The sequence below is a fragment of the Symphalangus syndactylus genome, chromosome 9, assembly GCF_028878055.3.
Source record: "Symphalangus syndactylus isolate Jambi chromosome 9, NHGRI_mSymSyn1-v2.1_pri, whole genome shotgun sequence".
Taxonomy (NCBI): domain Eukaryota; kingdom Metazoa; phylum Chordata; class Mammalia; order Primates; family Hylobatidae; genus Symphalangus; species Symphalangus syndactylus.
In genome coordinates this window covers 64,325,902-64,348,027 of record NC_072431.2, presented here as the reverse complement: position 1 = coordinate 64,348,027, position 22,126 = coordinate 64,325,902, and the positions used below count along the sequence as shown (strand labels likewise).

Below are 22,126 nucleotides of genomic sequence, written 5' to 3'. Positions count from 1 at the left end.
CCTCGTCCTATCTACTGAGATAACAGCATGTTTCATTACTTCTCCCATAGATTGTGGTAATAGCTTTCCTTCCACTACCCCAGCCTCGGTCTCCTAGGTAAACATCTACCAGATCCTAGTGCATTCCATTTAATTCAAGCCTGAGAACTTTTACTGAGCAACTACTTTGTACCAAGTTCTGCTGCTAAAAGAGGAAGAGGTTGATGGGGGATATTACCTTGGCGAGGGTCCAATCCAGGACCCCAGGACCAGAGAGGGGCCCACAGGGGAAAGAGAGGGGCTGGGGCCTTCACAGAAGGCAAGTAGAATGGGCAGAGTGAGACCATGAGAGGAATCACTTTGCCATGAGTGTCAGAGCTTAGCATGGGGCTTGGCACATAGTGGGTGCCCAATAAACATTTGATGAATTGAACTGAACTGTATTGCATGGGGGAGTCTCCCTCCCATCCCCAACCTCTCCTACTCCAGACCAGCATCAGGGACAAGCCCTTGCCCTCCCAGCAACTGAAACCACCTTTGCAAAATTATGACTGAGACAGTGAAAGAGATCTAACTTCACTGACTCCATCTTGTTTCTAACCTCCAAGCTGTCCTTGTTCATTCCTGGGCATAGGCTGAACTAACTTTGGAAGAAATTTAGTTTATAGTTTAAACAAAAGCGACTAGATTGCCTTTGTAGGACTAACATTAGCCACAAGGTTAGAAATTACAGTTTAGGAGTTATGCAGCTGGAGGCTATAAGATTCTGACTCTCCCTAAACTGCTCCTAAGACCAGTGCTTGAGATATTTTACAGACCCTGCATTTGATGGAGCAGCTGGCACCACCCAGACTGATAAACTGGCTCATCTAATCTTGTGGCTCCTCTCACCCAGGAACTGACTCAGTGCAAGAAGACAGGGTGTACCCACTACGATTTTATCTCTGACCAATCAGCACTTCTGGGTCACTGGCTCCACCCACCCACCAAGTAGTCCTTAAAACCTCTGCTCTCCTTGACTGGGCATGGTGGCTCATGCCTGTAATCCCATAATCCTGGCATTTTGGGAGGCCGAGGCAGGTGCATCACGAGGTCAAGAGATTGAGACCATCCTGGCCAACATGGTGAAACCTCGTCTCTACTAAAAATACAAAAATTAGCTGGGCGTGGTGGCACACGCGTGTAATCCCAGCTACTCAGGAGGCTGAGGCAGGAGAATCGCTTGAACCTGAGAGGCGGAGGTTGCAGTGAGCCGAGATCGTGCCACTGCACTCCAGCCTGACGACAGAGTGAGACTCCGTCTCAAAAAAAAAAAAAAAAAAAAAACAAAAACAAACAAACAAAAAAACTCTGCTCCCCAAATGCTCCAGGGGACTGCTTTGAGTAATAATAGAACTCCAGTCTCCCACACAGCCAGCTCTGCATGAATTACTCCTTCTCTATTGCAATTCCCCTGTCATGAAAAATTGACCCTGTCTAGACAGCATGCAAGGTGAACCCACTGGGCAGTTACAGAATCCCCTGACCTTTCTCCCCATGGTCTCCTTCTCCAAAGCCTAGTCCAAGCCAGCGAGAAAGGAGGAAGGAAGAAACCAGTCAGGTGGGCAGTTAGGGTGGGTCCTTAGTTGAGTTCTTTCAAACAAAAGAACAGCCTGCAGGCACAGACAACGGAACTTGCACAAGGGGGCTTACCTAAGACGTGCCTATAGCTGCATAGACCCAGCACTTTGGGATGCTGAGGCGAGTGGATCACCTGAGGTCGGGAGTTCGAGACAAGCCTGGCCAACATGGTGAAACCCCGTCTCTACTAAAAATACAAAATTAGCCAGGCGTGGTGGCATGCGCCTGAAATCCCAGCTATTCGGGAGCCTGAGGCAGGAGAATCACTTGAACCTGGGAGGCAGAGGTTACAGCAAGCAGAGATCGCACCACTGCAATCCAGTCTAGGTGACAGAGTGAGACCCTGTCTCAAAAAACAGAAAAAAGAAAAAAAGAAAGGCCACACAGGAGACTTGCCCAGACATGCCTGCAGTGGAAAATTCCATTCCCTGACACATGCGCAGTATGGGGAACAAAGCAATACGGAGTAACTCAAGCTGAGAGCCCGCATGCTCACTAGGAGGATGGGGTGGAGCTACCAGAAACTCACGCCTTATGCAAATGAGACACCTACCCCTCATCGGTTTCTTAAAAAAGCCTCTGTATTCAACTGTGAAACAGTGACCCTTTTTCGGGACCCCTATCTGTGGCAGAGAGCTATCTCTCTCTCCTTCACTTATTAAACTCCTGCTCTAACCTCCTCACCCTGAGAGAGTTTGTGCCCTTGATTTCCTCAGCCATGAGACAGAGAACTTCAAGTGGCACCCCAGACAATGAGGCCCTTTCACCAAAGCTCTAGTCCTAGTGGTTTGTTTTTGTTTTTCCGGACAAGGTCTTGCTCTGTTGCCCAGGCTGGAGTACAGTGGTGTGATCATGGCTTACTGCAGCCTCAAACTCCTGGACTCAAGCAATCCTCCCACCTTAGCCTCCAAAGTAGCTGGGACTACAGGTGAGCCCCACTATGCCTAATTTTTTCTTTTTTTTGAGACAGAATCTCACTCTTTCACCCAGGCTGGAGTGCAGTGGTGCAATCTCAGCTCACTGCAACCTCCGCCTCCAGGGTTCAAGCAATTTTCCTGCCTCAGCCTCCCAAGTAGCTGGGATTACAGGCATGTGCCACCATGCCCAGCTAATTTTTTGTATTTTTAGTAGAGATGGGATTTTGCAATGTTGGCCAGGCTGGTCTTGAACTCCTGACCTCGGGTGATCCACCTGCTTCTGCCTCCCAAAGTACTGGGATTACAGGCGTAAGCCACTGCACCTGGCCCTGACAAATTATTTTTAATTTCTTTGTAGAGATGAGGTCTTGCTATGTTGTCCAGGCTGGCCTCAAACTCCTGGCTTCAAGTGGTCTTCCCACTGAAGTGTTGGGATTACAAGTGTGAGCCACCGCACCCAGGCTTAGCCTTGGTTCTTTGCTCCTACAAAGTGCTAGAAAAAAAGCCCTGCCTGGTCCCTAAACAGACCTCCAGGGACCATATTTTGATCAATGAAAACTCCATACCTGGGGTGTACTGACAAGGAATATTTTCCAATTTGTAGAGTTACTTGTTTAACAAGGAAAACAAAATACATCCTGCAAAGAAACAAGAAACCATCATAGCTAGGTTTAGAGTTAATGAATTACTTTTATTGAAAAGAACAAAACTACGTGAGAAGAATACAAAACTCCGGTGTGGAAAAAAAAAAAAAAAAAAAAACAGCAAGCATATCTATCTTTTTTTTTTTTTTAGGCAGAGTTTTGCTCTGTCACCGAGGCTGGAGTGCAGTGGTGCAATCTTGGCTCACTGCAAGCTCTGCCTCCTGGGTTCACGCCGCTCTCCTGCCTCAGCCTCCCAAGAGTAGCTGGGACTACAGGCGCCCACCACCATGCCTGGCTGATTTTTTGTATTTTTAGTAGAGACGGGATTTCACCATGTTAGCCAGGATGGTCTTGATCTCCTGACCTCGTGATCTGCCCGCCTTGGCCTCTCAAAATGCTGGGATTACAGGCGTGAGCCACTATCTTTTCTTTTTTCTTTCTTTTTTTTTTTTTTTTTTTGAGACAGAGTCTTGCTCTGTTGCCAGGCTGGAGTGCAGTGGTGCAATCTCGGCTCACTGCAAGCTCCACCTCCTGGGTTCAAGCGATTCCCCTGCTTCAGCCTCCCAAGTAGCTGGGATTACAGGCATGCACCACCACATCTCTACAAAAATAAAATAATTTTTGTATTTTAGTAAAGACAGGGTTTCACCATGTTGGCCAAGATGGTCTCGACCTCCTGACCTCGTGATCTGCCCGCCTCAGCCTCCCAAAGTGCTGGGATTACAGGCGTGAGCCACTGTGCCAGACCTAAGCGCATCTATCTTTTCTCCTCTGTCATTCATCTTCTGCAGAAGCTGAAGATGCATCGTTCTTCTCCTCTTTGTCTGAAGGGCCCATCGTGATCCATAATTCGTATTTCTCTTAATATTTTCAAATATCTCTTGGGCAAGCCATCAAGCAATCCGCTTGGCCCATAGTGATTTTCCAGTCCATTATTTTATTTTATTTTATTTTTGAGATAGAGTGTCACTCTGTCTTCCACGGTGAAGTGCAGTAATGCGATCTCAGCTCACTGCAACCTCCACCTCCCAGGTTCAAGCAATTCTCCTGCCTCAGCCTCCCGAGTAGCTGGGATTACAGGTGCCTGCCACCACACCTGGCCAATTTTTGTATTTTTAGTAGAGACGACTTTTCACTGTGTTGGCCAGGCTGATCTGGAACTCCTGACCTCAGGTGATCTGCCTGTCTCGGCCTCCCAAAGTGCTGGGATTACAGGCATGAGCCACCGTGCCCGGCCAATTTTCCAGCAGCATTGTTGTGAGCCGAAGCTGTCCCCCTCCTTGAATGCGTGAAAATGTTTAACCGGGAATTGTCACCTGTAAAAAAAAAAAAAAAAAAATTCCTCTCGCACAGCAAGGCTTGCCATCAGTTTTCTTTTCCTGATCTGATTATTTATTTTTATTCTGAAATAAAATGTTATAGCTAAGGAATTTCAAGCACACTTCAAGGAACATCACATTACAGGGCAGAAGGAGCAAGCTGCCCAGAGGAAAGGTGCCACCAGCGTCCCCTCAAACCTGGTGGCAGCCACCTGATTGCTGGGGTTTATGTGCTAGAGCTCTGTTCCCCACATTTACGACTCAAAAATGCACCCCTGGCTGAGCACAGTGGTTCACACCTGTAATCCCAGCACTTTGGGAGGCCGAGGCAGGCTGATCGCCTGAGTTCAGGTGTTCAAGACCAGCCTAGTCAACATGGTGAAACCCCATCTCTACTAAAAATACAAAAATTAGCCAGGCGTGGTGGTGGGCACCTGTAGTCCCAGCTACTCTGGAGGCTGAGGCAGCAGAATCACTTGAACCCGAGAGGCAGAGGCTGTAGTGAGCTGAGATCGTGCCACTGCACTCCAGACTGGGCGACAGAGTGAAACTCTGTCTCAAAAAATAAAAAACAAACAAACAAAAAAACACAAAATGCACCCCTTTGGCCAGGCACAGTGGCTCACACCTGTAATCCCAGCACTTTGGGAGGCCAAAGCAGAAGGATTCCTTGAGCCCAGGAATTCAAGATCAGCCTAGGCAACATAGCAAGACCCCGCCCCTACGAAAAAATAAAATTAGCTGGACATGGTGGTGCATGCCTGTAGGCTTAGCTACTCGGGTGACTGAGGTGGGAAGATCACTTGAGCCCAGGAGTTGGAGGCCACAGTGAGCTATGATCATTCCACTGCACTCCAGTCTGCATGACAGTGTGAGACCCTGTCTCAAAACAAACAAACAAACAAAGAGACCCTGGAGATGGCCTGAACTAATAATTGACCTGATCACGCCATTTGACAAATGCTGGAAGCTGGTTTTTTGTTTTTTTGTTTTGTTTTGTTTTGTTTTTGAGACAGAGTCATCATTCTATTTATTACTCAGGCTGGAATGCAGTGGCTCGATCTCAGTTCACTGCAACTTCCGCCTCCCGGTTTCAAGTGATTCTCCTGCCTCAGCCTCCCAAGTAGCTGGGATTATAGGCCCGTGCCACCACACCCAGCTAATTTTTGTATTTTTAGTAGAGATGGGGTTTCACCATGTTGGCCAGGCTGGTCTTGAACTCCTGACCTCAGGTGATTCGCCCACCTCGGCCTCCCAAAGTGCTGGGATCCCAAAGGCACGCATGAGCCACCGTGCCTGGCCTGGAAGCCGGTATTATTGGAGGAGGTGCAGGATGGAATTCTATTTCCTTTAGGGACCTCAGGCAAGTCACTAGCTCTTCATGGTACTCAGTCTCTCATCCCCTCGAGGGCTGCCCGACAGCCTCTTCCAGCCCTGACATTTGTGATTCTGGTGTCTGTTGTGAGAGTGTGTGCTGGTAACAGCCCTGTGCACTCTTATCTCAGGAAAGATTCCATTTAGATTCCTTGTTAGAAAACATGTTGGCTTTCTCGTGGAAGGCGATGATTTATGCTGAAAGTTGCCTCTGCAGTAAGAAGCTGAGATTTCCCTCCCTGCCCCACTTTTTTCCCCAACTCCTCCAGACTCATTTGGCTTAAGTGCAACAGAATAAAAGAGGAAAGTTTAATATCAGCTTCGCCGGGTTCATTTTGCAAACCTCACTTAGATTTAGCATTAGGTTTAGGGCTAGGGTAGGGCTTGTGGTAGAGTTAGGATTGAGGCTACGTCTGTTTTTAGGATTGGGATTTGGTTTAGGAATAGGGTTAGGGATAGGACTAGAGTTAGGTTAGGGTTAAGTGATGGCTACGGCTAGGATTCAGGCTAGGTTTAGGGTTATGAGCAGGGTTAGTCTTAGGGTTAGGGATGGGGTAGGGCTAAAACCAGGGCTAGGATTAGAGATATTCGTAGGCTTAATTTTGTTTATTTACATATATATTTTGAGACACTCTGTTGCCCAGGCTGGGGTGCAGTGGCTCAATCTTGGCTCACTGCAACCTCCACTTCCTGGGTTTAAACAATTCTTGTGCCTCAACCACCCGAGTAGCTGGGACTACAGGCATGCTCCATCATGCCTGGCTAATTTTTGTATTTTTAGTAGAGACGGAGTTTCACCATGTTGGCCAACCTAGTCTCAAACTCCTGGCCTCAAGTGATCTGCCCGCCTTGGTGTCCCAGTGTGCTGTGATTGCAGGCATGAGTCACTGCGCCTGGCCAACAGGCTTAATTTTAGGATTAAAATTGATGGATTTGCTTGGTCAGGGATCCTTCATCTCCTTGTGCTGTTTCTTCCTTCTGACTCTTTGGCAGTCTTCTGTACCCTGCAAAGCCACAGGGGCAGAGCTGCCCAAGGCCATGGGAGCGCACCTCTTGCACCAGCATGACCTGAATGTCAGACATGGAGTTAAAGGAGATCATTTCAGAACTTTAAGATTTGACTGCCGTGGTGGCTCACGCCTGTAATCCCAGCACTTTGGGAGGCCAAGGCGGGCAGATCATGAGGTCAGGAGATGGAGGCCATCCTGGCCAACATGGTGAAGCCCCATCTCTACTAAAAATACAAAAAAAAAAAAATTAGCCAGGCATGGTGTGGTGCACCTGTAGTCCCAGCTACTTAGGAGGCTGAGGCAGGGGAATTGCTTGAACCCAGGAGGCGGAGGTTGCAGTGAGCCGAGATCATGCCACTGCACTCCAGCCTGGTGACAGAGTGAGACTCTGTCTCAAAAAAAGAAAGAAAAAAAAAAAGATTTGACTGCCCTGCTGGATTTCAGACTTGCAAGGGATCTGTGGCCCCTTTGTTTTGGCCAATTTTCTCCCATTTGGAATGGGTATATTTACCCAATGCCTGTCCCCTCCTTGTATCTAGGAAGTAACTAACTTGCTTTTGATTTTACAGGCTCATAGGCAGAAGGAACTTGCTTTGTCTCAGATGAGACTTTGGACTTGGACTTTTGGGTTAATGCTGGAATGAGTTAAGACTTAGGGGGACTGTTGGGAAGACATGATTGGTTTTGAACTGTGAAAGAAACATGAGATTTGTGAGGGGCCAAGGGTGGAATGATATGATTAGGCTTTGTGTCCCCACCCAAATCTCATCTTGAATTATAATCCCCCAAATCCCCATAATCCCCAAGTGTCAAGGGAGAGACCAGGTGGAGGTAAGTGAATCGTGGGGGCGGTTCCCCCATGCTGTTCTCATGATAGTGAGTTCTCATGAGATCTGATGGCTTTATAAGGGCCTCTTCTCCCTTTGCTCAGCACTTCTCCTTCCTGCCGCCTTATGAAGAAGGTGCCTTGCTTCCCCTTTGCCTTCCACCATGATAGTAAGTTTCCTGAGGCCATGTTGAACTGAGTCAATTAAACCTCTTTTTTTTTTCTTTTTTTTTTTGAGACAGAGTCTCGCTCTGTCTCCCAGGCTGGAGTGTGGTGGCATGATCTCGGCTCACTGCAACCTCTGCCTCCTGGGTTCACGCCATTCTCCTGCCTCAGCCTCCCAAGTAGCTGGGACTACAGGTGCCTGCCACCACACCCAGCTAATTTTTTGTATTTTTAGTAGAGATGGGGTTTCACTGTGTTAGCCAAGATGGTCTGGATCTTGTGACCTTGTGACCTGCCCGCCTGGGCCTCCCAAAGTGCTGGGATTACAGACGTGAGCCATCGCGCCCAGCAACCTCTTTTCTTTATAACGGAAAGTGACTCTCATTCAAGTGACTTCATTACCTTTCATCTTCCAGCATGTTGTGTTAGTTACTGACTTTTATTTTTCAGAGATAATTTACTCATAGCCAAATGCACAGATCTTACCTATATCATTCAATCAGTTTTGACAAATCAAATTCCCATGTAACCAGCACCTCTGTCAAGACACAGAACATTTTGTCATCTCAGAATGTTGCCTGTATAGCTTTTCCCTAGAAGCTAACACTGATCTGATATATATATATAGTTTTTTTTTTTTTGATACGGTGTCTCGCTCTGTCACCTAGCATGGAGTGCAGTGGTGCAATCTCAGCTCACTGCAGCAACCTCCGCCTCCTAGGTTCAAGCAATTCCCCCACCTCAGCCTCCCGAGTAGCTGGGACTACAGGCGCCTGCCACCACACCCGGCTAATTTTTTGTATTTTTAGCAGAGATGGGGTTTCACCATGTTAGTCAGAATGGTCTCGATCTCCTGATCTCGTGATCCGCCCACCTCGGCCTCCCAAAGTGCTGGGATTACAGGCATGAGCCACCGTGCCCTGCCCTCTGATCTGATTTTTATGGCTATAGGTTGGTTTTACCAGTTTCGGAACTTAAATGAAATCATACATTATAGACTGTTTGATCTAAGATTTTTTTGTCGTTTTTATAGAGACAAGGTCTTGCTCTGTCGCCCAAGATGGAGTGCAGTGCAGTGATCATAGCTCACTGCAGCCTCAAATTCCTGGGTTCAAGTGATCCTCCTGCCTCAGCTTCACAAGTAGCTGGGACTACAGGCGCACACCACTGTATCTGGCTAATTTTTTTTAATTTTTGTAAAGATGGAGTGTCATTATGTTGCTTAGCTGATCCGAAACTCCTGGACTTGAGCGATCTGCCTGCCTTGGCTTCCCAGACTGCTAGTGTTACAGGCATGAGCCACCATGCCCAGCCTAATATTCTTTTTAAGCAGCACAATATTTTTCAGGTTTATTTCTGTTGTTTGTGTTCTACTGACTTTTTTAGTACAAGACTTATATTCTGATATTTTTAGTACCAAGTACTTTTTCACTATCTGCCCAAAGCCTGTCACAATTAATGTATAAACCTACCCTGTCTACAGTGTTAGCTGTGACCTCGGTTCTCATACAAAGTGCTCTGCTGAACCATCTGTTTCAGATGATTTCTACACTTAAATTTCCTTTGATTAAATAAAAGAAGGACCCATAATTTATTCCAAGTGAGATGTCATACCTCACATGTCAGCACCTTCTTCATTAACCCATCCAATTTGCACCGAGAAGACTTGGAATAGAACGTGTGTGGCAGGTAATGGAGGTATGGCAGGGGGTGGAGGGTGGAGAAAGCACTTCTCCAATAAGGGTGGGGAGTGATATCTTTCTGGAAGCAGAGAACCTGGTCAGAGGTGGCTTGGCTTAATGAAGAGACGGCCAAATATAGAGCTGGGAGAAGGCTGGGTGTAGTGGCTTATGCTTGTAATCCCAACATTTTGGGAGGCCAAGACAGGAGGATTGCTTGAGGCCAAGAGTTTGAGACCAGCCTGGGAAACATAGTGAGACCCTATCTCTTAAAAAAAAAATTTTTTTTTTGAGAGGGAGTCTCATTCTGTCACCCAGGCTGGAGTGCAGTGGCGCAATCTCAGCTCACCGCAACCTCCACCTCCCGGGTTCAAGCGATTCTCCTGCCTCAGCCTCCTGAGTTGCTGGGATTACAGGCACCCACCACCACACCTAGCTAATTTCTGTATTTTAGTAGAGTTGGGGTTTCACCAGGTTGGTCAGGCTAATCTCGAACTCCTGACCTCAGGTGATCTGCCCACCTCGGCCTTCAAAAGTGCTGGGATTCTAGGCGTGAGACACCACACCCCGCCATCTTAAAAAAAATTTTTTTTAGTTAGCTGAGCATGGTGATACATGCCTGTAGTCCCAGCTACTTGGAAGGCTGAGGCAGTAGGATGACTTGAGCCCACAAGTTCAAGGCAGCAGTGAGCTGTGATCGCGCCACTGCACTCCAGCCTAGGTGACAGAGCAAGACCCTGTTTCTAAAAATAAATAAATAAATAATTGGATAAAAATGAGTTTTAGATCCAGCTCGATCACTTGGCTTCACAACTTTCAGCCAATCACCTAAGGTCGCCTCCTTTATAAAACGGGAATGGTGTAATTGCCATTGCAATAATAACTAGCATTCGGCTATTGCCTTAGAGAGCAAATGAGACCCTGAAAAATAGCAGACACCCGCTAAAAGTTAAATGAATGTAATCAAAAGTGCCTTGTAGGCCAGGTGCAGTGTCTCACACCTATAACCCCAGTACTTTGGGAGGTTGAGGCAGGCAGATCGCTTGAGGTCAGGAGTTCGAGACCAGCCTGGCCAACATGTTGAAACCCCATCTCTATAAAAAAAAAAAATTTTTAATTAGCTGGATGTTATGGCTGACACCTGTAGTCCCAGCTACTTGGGAGGCTGAGTTAGGATAATTGCTTGGGCCTGGGAAGTGGAGGTTGCAGTGAGCCCAGATTGCGCCACTGCACTCCAGCCTGGGTGACAGAGTGAGTCCCTGACTCGACAAAATTAAAAAATAAAGTTCATTGTAAACTGTAAAGTGTGTGTTGAAGCCCCCGCCCATGGGCTGCAGGGACAGGGACAGGTCACACAGTCTGTCCTCAGGAATCTTGCAAAGTTGGCTTCGCAGAAAGATTCACCCACGGACCTTCCCTTGACTGCATCACGAGCACAGGAGTTTTTCCAAAACCCAGCCTCGCCACAGAGCCATCCATTCAGAATCTCTAGGCAGGGCCCCGGAGCTGACTGTTTTTAGCTTTCCTGGGTGATCTGGACGTCCCATCAGGGGACAGCACTGAGAAGCGGCTGCTCCTTTTTGGGGAATGGACCTTATGGAGGCAGTATGAGGAGAGTAACTCCCCAAAGAGTAGACACCCTTGGGTTGGGCCTGCTTTTTTGAATAGAGACAGAGTGAGATTCTGTCTCCCAGGCTGGAGTGCAGTGGTGCCATCATAGCTCGCTGCAGCCTCGACCTCCTGACCTCAAGTGATCCTCCCAGCTCAGCCTCCCGAGTAGCTGGGACTACAGGCACATACCACCACACCTGGCTTTTTTTTTTGTTTGTTTAAGACATAGGGTCTCACCATGTTGCCCAGGCTGGTCTCAAACTCCTGGCCTCAAGCAATCCTCCCACCTCAGCACTCCTAAAGTGCTAAGATTACAAGCATGAGCCACAGTGCCCAGTCTAAGATTTTTTTTTTTTTTAAGCAGCATAATATTTTTCAGGTTTACTTATGTTGTTTGTGATCTACTGACATTTTTAGTATAAGACTTAAATTCTGACTTTTTTACTGCCCGGTACTTTTAGACAGGGTCTCACTCTGTCTCCCAGGCTGGAGAGCGCTGGTGCAATCATGGCTCACTGCAGCCTCCAACCCCTGGTCCCAAGCCATGCTCCCGAGTAGCTGGGACTGCAGGTGTACACCACTACACCTGGGTAAGTTTTTTATTTCTTTCTTTTCTTTCTTGCTTTCTTTATTTATTTTTTGAGACAGAGTCTCACTCTGTCACCCAGGCTGGAGTGCAGTGCTGCAATCTCGGCTCACTGCAACCTCCGCCTCCCAGGTTCAGGCAATTCTCCTGCGTCAGCCTCCCAAATAGTTGGGACTATAGGCGTGTGCCACCACAGCCGGCTAATTTTTTGTATTATTAGTAGAGACGGGGTTTCACCGTGTTAGCCAGGATGTTCTCCATCCTCTGACCTCGTGATCCTCCCGTCTCAGCCTCCCAAAGTGCTGGGATTACAGGTGTGAGCCACCGTGCCCAGCCTTATTTTTTTATTTTTTTAGTACAGTATCTTTTTTTTTTTTTTTAAGAGATCACATGCGGTTTAATTGTGGGAGGCTGAGAGCAGCATTTTTACCAAATTGGTGTAAAAATGAAACGGGGTCCAGACATGTACACTGACAGTTACAGTACATTTCAAAATCCAAGCAGCAATTTGAATCATTTCTTGAAAAACAAACACAGACAAACACCAAACACGATGTTGGTGCCCGGCGCGGTCCGCAGGGTTGGAGGCAGCCCTGCATCATGGGTGTGGCCAGGCACTGTGTGCCTGTGCAGGGGCCCAGCTCCTCGGGGACTGGCCCACGACCTCCCACTCAGCGGGCTCAGCCAATGCCTGGCCGAGAGGGGGCTGCAGCCAGCAGGCCTGGGTGGCTGCCCGCGCCCGCAGGGGACATCGGGGAAATGGGGGCAGAGTGCAGGACCCACACGCTGCCTGAGGAGTCTTAGCAGGGTGGACAGGCCTGGGGGTCTCTACCAGCAATGCAATAAATATGCAAATCCAAGCGCAGAAAGACCAAGCACAGACCCCACGGGCGCACAAGGCCCCGCCCGGTTCCTGCGGGCACCACCGGCTCTTCACAGACCGGGAGTCTCCAAGTCGGCAGCTCTGGTGGCCCCAAGGTGCTGTGAGAGGCGACGGGTGGGTGGGACATGCCTAACACCTACGTCTAGCAGCCTCGGGGGGCAGTGGCACTGTGCCAGACAGGGTCCCACCGGCAGGACCCTTCCAATCCCGTTGCATGGCGGGGATGGGGTGGGGTGGGGTGGGGTGGGGATGGTGGAGTGGCCTCCGGTGGCAGGCGGGGGCACGGGCCTAGCCCTCCCGCGCGCTCACGCGTGGCTCAGCCAGGGAGCTGTGGATGATGCTGACGATGGACTCCAGGCCGCTGCCCTCCAGCAGCGTGCAGTGGTCGCCTAGATGACGTGGACAGATACTTTCCCATCGCATACCTGCAGGGGATGCGATCAGCTGCCGCCCCACCCTACTCCTGTCCCGGTCCCCGTTCCCGTCAGGCCCCTTGCGCACCTGGGAGAGGTTGTAGTCCGCGCCCAGGTCCTCGCCGTAGGCGCCACCCATCTTGGCGCGCAGTAGCATCACGTTGCCATGGTACTTGGCCTTGGGTGTGTACTGCTCAGCAGCACGCAGCTTGTAGTAGAAGGACAGGGCCGCGAAGCTCAGCTCCTGGCGGTCCAGGCCCTGGTGGCTCTTGATGATCAGGTCCACGGCGGCTGCCACACTCTCCTCCAGGCCCTTCAGCGGCAGCAGCGCCTCCAGCACCGTGTTGTGCTCCATGTCCGTGAACTGCTGCACGAAGAAGCATATGGCCTCCGTCTCGGCCTCAGCCTCACAGCCTGGGGTCAGCTTCACCCTGTAGCTCTGGGTGTAGGCCAGTACGTAGGTGGGCGAGCCGTCGAACAGGAAGAGGCTGTTGTGGGTGGGGGCCGGGCTCTGCTGGGCCTGCAGCTGGAAGCACATTTCAAAGGCCACGCAGGCCCCATAGGAGTAGCCGGCCACGCCGTAGGGGCCCTCGGGCTGCACCTGCCTGATGCAGTCGATGTAGTAGGCAGCCAGGCTGTGGATGCTGTCGAGGGGCGCAGCTCGGGTACACTGCAGGCCATAGGTGGGGATGCTGAGCTGGGAGGCCAGGCTGTGGAACACGGTGGTGGAGCCCTCGATTGGGTGCACCAGGAACAGGGGCCGCTCCGAGCTCTGAACCGAGTTGAGCCGCATCAGGGTGGGGCCCTCCGGGTTCACCAGCAGGGAGCGCAGGTTCAGCTGAGTCTGCTGCTGGGCCAGACCATCCTCCTTGGGCGTGGGGGATGCCAGCTCGTTGGCTGCATCCGCCTTTGAGGACAGCTCCTGCAGTTTCCGGAGCGTGAGCTGCCGCACCTCGCGCACGGACGCACCAGGTTGAGCTCACGCTCCAGCGTCTGATGCACCTCCACGCTCATGAGCGAGTCCAGGCCCAGGTCCGCCAGTGAGCTGTCCAGGTTGACAGCAGCCAAGTCGCGGATGCCCAGGATGTGTGCCACGGCCTCCACCAGGTCCTGCTGGCTGTCCCTGTCCCCGTAGGCCGCAGCCTTCTCAGCCAGCATGAAGCTGCTCAGGCCCATGTGGGGCTGGTTCAGGAGGAGGTCCAGCACCTCCAGGCAGGAGGCCATGCGCTGGGGCAGCGTGCCACTGATGACCGTGTCGTTGATGCTCATCGTCTCCGCCAAAAGGCCCACGTCGCCGATGGCGCCCCACTGCACGGCCAGGCCTGGGAGGCCTTTGTGCGGGCGTTTCTCACAGATGCGCTCCATGGCGGAATTGGCAAAGCCGTAGTTGCGCTGTCCCGCATTGCCGCGTCCGGAGCTCACAGAGAAGACCACAAAGTAGTCCAGCTCTGGGCACGCCTCTCGGGTCACCCTGTCCAGGTTCAGGGTGCCTCTGTACTTGGGCTTGCAGACGTCCTGGAAGAACTCTGGGATCTGGTTCTCCAGCATGGCGTCTCTCAAGACCACAGCCAGGTTGAAGACGCCACCCACGGGCCCAAGCTGCGCCGCCTCGGCAATGAGGCCCTGGGCCCCCTCCAATGAGCTGATGTTGCTGGTGGACACCTGAACCTGTACGTCCTGGTGCCTCCACCGGCGGACCTGCTTGGCCTGGTAGCCTGTCTGGATCCCGGAGCGAGAGGTCAACACGAGCTTCTGCACCCCGCGCTGTATCAGCCACTGCGCCAACTCCAGGCGAAGCCACCCAGACCACCAGTGATGATGTAGCTCTTGTGGGCCGGGCAGAAGGTCTTGGAGATGGCCGACATCAGCTTGGGTTTGGCCCCCTTCAGCACTGCCTCCGGCTCCTCCGCAAGCACCTGCACGACGACTTTGCCAATGTGCTTCCCTTGGGCCATGTAGCAGAAGGCGTCCTCCACCTGGGCCCCGGGGAACACCGTGCACTTGAGGGGCCGGACCACCCCATCCCGGATACCGGCCTGCGCAAGCGCCGACACCTTCCGCCAGTCAGCACTGCTCTCGTTGAAGAACGCATCCAGCAGGATCCCGTGGAATGTCACGTTCTTTAGGAAGATGGCCATGCCAAGTGGGTGGTTCTGAGAAAGGTCGAATTTGCCAATTTCCAGGAAGCGACCGTGCATAGCCAAGCACCTCACGCTGGCCTGCAGCTTCTCTTCCGCCAAAGAGTTCAAGAACAGGTCAACGCCCTTCCCGCCCGTGTGCCACAGCACATGCTGCACGAAGGACGTGTCCCGGGAGTTGGCGAAGCTGGTGCTGTCGAGCTGGGGGAACCTGGCCTGAAGGTACGCCCACTTCTCAGCCGACCCCACGGTGGTGAAGACGCGGCAGCCCAGACTGAGGGCGATGGTGGCCTGGCCCACGCCGCCGGAGCCCGAGTGGATGAGCACCGTCTCCCCGGGCCGCACCCGCCCGCGCACCACCAGTGCGTAGTAGGCCGTGCTGCAGACGACAGGCACTGAGGCCACCTCCTCCGGGGTCCAGTTGGAGGGCACATCCCAGAGAAAGTCCGGTGACAGCAGGACAGAGGTGGCCAGGCCCTCGGCAGGCACCAGTCCCATCACACTCTTGCCGCTGGCGTCTCGGCCCGAGAACTCCATGCCTAGCAGGCTGTCCTGGGAGGTCCACTTCCCTGGGATGGCATCAGGGGACAGCTTGCCAGTGGCCAGCATGATGTCGTGGAAGTTGAGGGAGGCATAGTAGACTGTGCAGAGCTGGTGCCAGGGCGGGTGGGCTGGGCATGGCGCAGCGAGGAGCAGACCCAGCAGATGGAGGACAGGTCCCCCCAGGTGAGGGTGGTCACAAAGGCGTATGCCGTCGGCTCCTCAGGCTTGTCCTCCTCCAGCAGGAAGTGGCGGAAGGCCCCCCAGGCCCCGTCGCGGTAGACGTTCATCACCAGGTCTCCCTGCAACACCTTCTGCAGTTCGGCGGAGCCCGGGTCCACCTCCTGGACGCGGGAGGTGCTGCTAAGGTTGGAGAGCAGCACACACCAAAGGCGGTGCCCGCCGGGCTCTTGGCGGAGACAGTTCACCAAGCCCACCACGCCCGAGGTGGCACAGTTGATGGCCTTCAGCCACACAGGCCGGGAGGAGTCTTTGTCAGCCAGGATGCCCTTCAGAGACTCCACTAAGCGGAAGCTGGTGTCCTCCACGGGCAGGAAGATGGGGCTGTCCTGCGGGGCAGGCCGCAGCACAGGATGAGTGTGGAGCCGTAGATGGACTTCTTCAGGCCCACCAGGCGCAGCGACACCCTGGAGAAGAGGCTGTCCCACGCGTCCTGGCTCAGGATGCCCTGGCTGTATTGCGGCTCAGTGGAGGTGAGGAAGGCCATGGTGTCCCCGAGGGGGTGCCCCCAGAGCAGTGTGTGCAGTAGCAGGAAGCCCCCTCCTCTCAGGGCAGCCACCATGTTGCTGAGAGCTGAGGCCAGGTCCCTGAGGGCAGCCACAGCACAGTTGCACACCAGGAGGTCAGCACTGCCCAGGGCACTGGGGGCAGGGTCTACGGGGTCCCACTGGCCCTGGGCAACGTCATGCTGCTGCAGCTCGGCCTGGGCAGCCTCCAGGGCCTGGGGGTGGCAGTCGGTGGCCGTGTAGCTCAGCTGCAGCAGGGGATGGGGGCTGAGCAGGCCTGGGATGCGGGAATACAGGTGACCGTGGCCAGCCAGCACCTCCACCACCTTCATCTTCGGGCTGGGCATGTTCTCCAAGGCAGTGTCCAGGCAGGCCTTGAGTGCCAGGGAGTCCAGGAGGCCGCTGAGCAGAGGGTCCTCTGGCAGCTTGGGCCTCTCCTGGGCCAGCACCTGCGCCAGCTCCAGCTGCAGGTTCCCGTTGAGCTGAAGCCTTCATGCAGCCCACAACAGCCGGGGCAGTTCCTGCTGTGAGGGGTCCTGGGGGACCCGGGCCCCATCCAGTCCGGGCACCGCCATCTTCAGCCTCTGCTGGGTCACCTTGGTCTGCAGTGCCTGTGCCAGTCCGTTGCACAGTTGCAGCTCCTCCTGCAGGGCAGCGCGCTCAGACAGGCACCCCTCTTCCATGTGGGGAGTGAAGCAAAACTTCTCTAGGATGGGCACCTGCTGCTCCTGCTGCCGCCGCAGGGCCAACTCAGTGTGGAGCCGGGAGATGTGGACGCCTCCGGCCACTGTGACACTCAGCCACCTGCTCACCACCACGTCAGCCACTTGGGCCTTGTCCTGCAGCGTGTACAGTTTCTGCCTGTGAGTGGCAGGGTCAATGTGGACGGTGGTGATGCGGGTGGGCAGGTGCAGGCCATGCTTGGCCGAGCCCAGGATGGACATCTGCAGCATGGTGTCCATGAAGCTCACCCAGTTATCCTTCCACAGCAGCCTCCCCGAGTCACCTTCCAGGCTGGCCTCCAGGGTGCCCTGGCAGTGAGGGCTGTAGCTGTGGCCGCGCAGGCGCAGCTCCCTGTAAACTTCAGCCTGGGCCAGGAAGAGGGGCTCCGCGGGGTTGGGGGTGGGGCTTTCCGGGTGGTCGAAGAGCCTGGGGTCAGGGTCATCCCACTGGTACACCTTCCCACTCACTATCAGGTTGCCGTTCTCTGACACCTCAAAGGCGCGGGAGGCCTCCAGGAGCCGTACCTCCAGAGACACGGTCCCAGTCTTGGGCAGGATGGTGGCCTGGTGCAGCACCACGTCCTCAAACACCACGGGCAGCTGCTAGATGGCCAGGCCCAGGGCGTGGGCCAGCATCTTCCACACTATGCTCGGGTAGCCAGTGGCGGGGAAGATGATGGGACCGTCGAGGGTGTGGTCCACCAGGTAGCGGTCAGGAGACTCGGAGCTGGTGTCGATGTTGTAGACGGCGGCTGAGGGGGAACCAGAGCCATTGGGGAAGTCCTCGGCGGCCGGCACATCCCAGGCCAGGCTGTGGTCCCACTTGATGAGTGGAGAGATGAGGGGGGTTCCTCGGGGAGCTGGAAACTCCACAGGCGGGAACAAGGCATTGGGGTTGGCGTCGATGCCTGAGAGGTTTAGCCTGCCGATGCCGGCAAGGAAGAACTCCAGGTTGTCCCTGTGATCCTTCTTCATCAGGGGGATGATGGTGCAGCTCAGCTTCAGGCCACGCTTCAGGACAGCCTGCAGCAGGGCATGGGGCGGGATCTCCAGCACCACTGCGTGCTCAGGCACGTGCCACAGGGCCTCCTGGAACAGCACAGGGCTCACCAGGTTGTTGACGTTGTACTCGGCGGAGGACGTGCGTGCCAGGCTGCTGTGCCACTGGGCCTCAGGGATAGAGGTGCTGAGCCAGCGGGCTGAACGTGGCTTCGGCTCCCGGATCACCTTCTTGAGCGCCTGCAGCAGTGGGGGTGCGATGGCCTCCATGAAGTGAGTGGAAGGCCATACCGCCGGTCCGCACCTCCTTGGCAAACACACCCTCCTTCCTCAGCTGCTCCACGAACTCAAACACCAGGGCCTGAGGTCCCGAGATGGTGACTGTGTCCTTGGAGTTGTGGCAGGCGGGCACCACGCCCGGGGGGGCAGCACTGTTTACACTCCTCCCAGGACAAGCCCACGGCTGCCATGGCGCCCGGCAGGAGATGGGCTTCTTTGATGCACTGTCCCCTCCAGTAGGCAGCGAGGACGGCCTCCTCCTGGGACAGGCAGCCTGCAGGTCTATGAGGCCTATCTGGATGGCGGTCAGGCTCACGAAGGCATGGATGATGTCATCAAAGGTGCTCTCGTCTAGCTCAGCAGCAGCTGTGACACCTTCAGGCCGAACGGCTTCACAGCCTCATCGGAGCGCAGGATGGAATCTCGGAAGCAGTCCAGGTGCATGAGGCTCAGCCCCATCCTGCACCACTGTGTGCCCATCCCAGAGCAGATGAACCAGAGCGGGCGCTCGCCAGCGGGCACCTGCTGCACCTCTGGGCCACCGCACTCACCACCCAGCACGGCATAGCCATGGAAGGGCATGGCGGTGGTGGGGACCGCTGCGATGTCGTTCAGCATGCTCAGGAAAGCCAAGTCCTGGCTGTGCTGGAGGCCCTGCTCCAGCAGCTTCTGCATGGCCTCGGGGGTGCGTCCGCTGGCCCGCAGCAGACGGGGCAGGGTGGCATGTGGGGCGGGTGCCGGGGGCGGCTGCGTGTTGGGCCTCAGGAAGACGTGCACTTTGGAGTCCCCGAAGCCAAAGGAATTGATGCCGACGTTGCCGCCACAGACGGGCAGGGGCTGGGCCACCACTTGCAGCCGCCCATCCAACAGCACTGGGATCTCAGCGCTGGGGCTGTGGAAGTGCAGGTTGGGGGCCCAGAGCCCGTGCTCCAGGGACAGCAACACCTTGGCCAGGGCTGCCAGCCCCGAGACTGGCTCCGGGTGCCCCATGTTGGACTTGGTGGAGCCAATGAGCAGCGGCTCCTGGCGGGTGGTGACAGGGCTCGGGTGATGCCATTCAGCTCCTGGGGGTCGCCCACCTTGGTGCCTGTGCCGTGGGCTTCGATGTACTCAAATGACTCAGGGCCATTCCGGCTGACTGGTACAACAAACGGATGAGCTGCTCCTGGATATTCCCTGAAGGGAAGGTCACACCTTGCTCCTTGAAGCCATCTGTATTGGTGCCGGCGTTCAGGATGGTGGCATACACCCGCCAGGCCAGGGACTTCTTGGTCAGCAGGACGGCCACCACACCCTCCGAGCGGCAGTACCCGTTCCCCGCTGCGTCGAAGGCCTTGCAGGTGCCCTCGGGTCTGAGCATCCCCAGCCTCAAGAACTGCACGGAGGTGTTGGGCTTCAACAGGATGTTGATGCCCCCCACGATGGTGGCAGGGCACTGCCCGCTGTGGATGGCCTGGTAGGCGTTCTGCAGGGCCATCAGGCTGGAGGAGCAGGCCATGTCCAGGGCGATGCTGGGCCCTCTGAAGTCAAAGAAGAAGGAGAGCCGGTTGGCCATCATGGCTCGCTGGCAGCCCACCATGCTGTAGCCCACAAGTGTCTCAGGGTCTCGGCTCAGGGCCTCCGAGGTCTCAGAGCCGCTCACGCCCACCCAAGTACAGGATCTTGCTATGCTGCCCAGGCTGGTCTTGAACTCCTGGCCTCAAGTAATCCTTCTGCCTGAGCCTCCCAGAGTACTAGCATTAGAGGTGTGAGACACCATGCCTGGCTTGCTTTTATATCAATGCATGTCACTACCTTCTGAAGGTGGGCTGACTCCTGGAGGCCAGACAGTGGACACCAGCCCACAGCAAGGTACTAATCAAGAGGGTGTCCGCCATGGCCACACGCTGCCGCCTCCCAAAATGCCAGGGAAGCCCCGGGGTGAGAGCTGCTGTGCAGACAAGTTCATGCTCACCAAGTGTGCCCTCTGTACCCTGATCGTCCCCCTGCCTTCCTTACAGAACACTTGAAAACATGTAACCAGTTTAGACCAATGGACTGTGTGAACTTGTAAAATATATATTTAGTCTTCGTCCCCTTTCCTGGCACACAACTCCCAACAGCCTTAGAATCCTTAAAGTGATCATCTTTTTGTATGTTAGTGAGTAGCTTCAGGATAGGGGCTAGTCACCCAAAGACCAAGGAAGGATTAGAGGGTTGGGACTTTCAGCCCCACCCCTAACCTCCAGGGAGGAGAGAGGGGCTCAACGGTGACCTGAATCACCAATAGCCAGTCACTTAATCAATCATGCCCTATGTAATGATTTTATAAAAACCCTAAAGAACTGGGTTCAGGGGGCTTCCAGAAGGCTGAACACGTGGAGGTTCCTGGTGGGGGGGTGGGTAGTGTTGCACCCAGGGGTGGCATGGAATCTCTCCATCCCTTCCTCCGTACCTCACCCTATGCACCTGTGAAAGGAAAATATCTTGGGCTCCTTCAAACTGGGATCTGCTCAGGGCAAGTCTGCCTCCCATTCTATCCAAAGTCATCCCTCAGCTCACTGAGATAGATGCATATCTGACTGCCTCCTTTGGAAAGGCTACTCAGAAGCTCAGAAGACTGCAACCATTCCTCTCACCTATCTATGACCTGGAAGCCCCCTCCCTGCTTGCAGTCTTCCAGCCTTTGCTTCAAGTTGTCCTGTCTTTCCCGACCAATCCAATGTACTTCTTACATATATTGATTGATGTCTCATGTCTCCCTAAAATGCATAAAACCAAGCTGTGCCCCAACCACCTTGGGCACATGACGTCAGCACTTCCTGAGGCAGTGTCATGGGTGCGCATCCTCAACCCTGGTAAAATAAGCTTTCTAAATTTACTGAGACCTGTCTCAAATGTTCGGGGTTCACACTCCTCTTCCTCTGTAGCCTTTGGAACATCTTTTATAATAAACCAGTAAATGTAAGTGTTTCCCTGAGTTCTGTGAGCCACTCCGGCAAATTAAGCAAACGCAAAGAGGGGGTTGTGGGAACCCTGATTTATAGTCACCAGTCAGAAGCACAGATAAAACAACCTGGGGCTTGTGATTGGCATCAAAGTCTTGGGGGCTGATTTCTCAACCTATGGGATCAGATGCTGTCTCCAGGGAGAGGATGCCCAGCTAGCATCTGCTGCAGAATGAATTACGTGTTTGCTAGTGGGGAGAAATCCCTAAACATTTGGTCACAGAAGTCTTCCATGTTGGTCGTTGTGGGGTGAGAGCAGAGAAAAACCAGCTTGTGGCTGAGTGGGGTGGCTCACACTTGTAATCCCAGCACTTTGGGAGGCCAAGTTGGGCAGATCACTTGAGGTCAGGAGTTCGAGACCAGCCTGGCCAACATGGTGAAACCCTGTCTCTACTAAAAATACAAAAATGAGCTGGGTGTGGTGACACACAGTTGTAATCCCAGCTACTTGGGAGGCTGAGGTGAGCGGATTGCTTGAACCTAGGAGGCGGAGGTTGCAGTGAGCTGAGATCGTGCCACTGCACTCCAGTCTGGGAAAGAGAGCGAGCCTCAAAAAAAAAAAGTGTTTTTTCCACACAGAGATGTTGCAGTCTCCCCAATGCATCACAATGTAGCAGTCTCTCATTGTGAAGTGTCAGCGGGAGTTCTTTGTCTCATGACCAAGAGAATTAAGGAGCGTGGACACATAG

The 22,126-nt window shown here is 53.7% G+C and overlaps 1 protein-coding gene across 1 annotated transcript; it reads right to left on the bottom strand.

Annotated features, from left to right (window-relative positions):
* Nucleotides 1-12,844: 12,844 nt before the first annotated feature.
* Nucleotides 12,845-20,327, bottom strand: LOC129490686 (fatty acid synthase-like). Its single transcript, XM_055294513.2, is given in 14 exon segments — nucleotides 12,845-13,005; nucleotides 13,008-13,038; nucleotides 13,115-13,992; nucleotides 13,995-14,819; nucleotides 14,822-15,820; nucleotides 15,823-16,290; nucleotides 16,293-18,445; nucleotides 18,447-18,595; nucleotides 18,597-18,727; nucleotides 18,730-18,804; nucleotides 18,807-19,487; nucleotides 19,490-19,576; nucleotides 19,579-20,120; nucleotides 20,245-20,327. Coding segments are annotated over 14 exon segments (7,206 nt in total). The 3' UTR covers nucleotides 12,845-12,901.
* Between the last annotated feature and the right edge of the window lie 1,799 nt (nucleotides 20,328-22,126).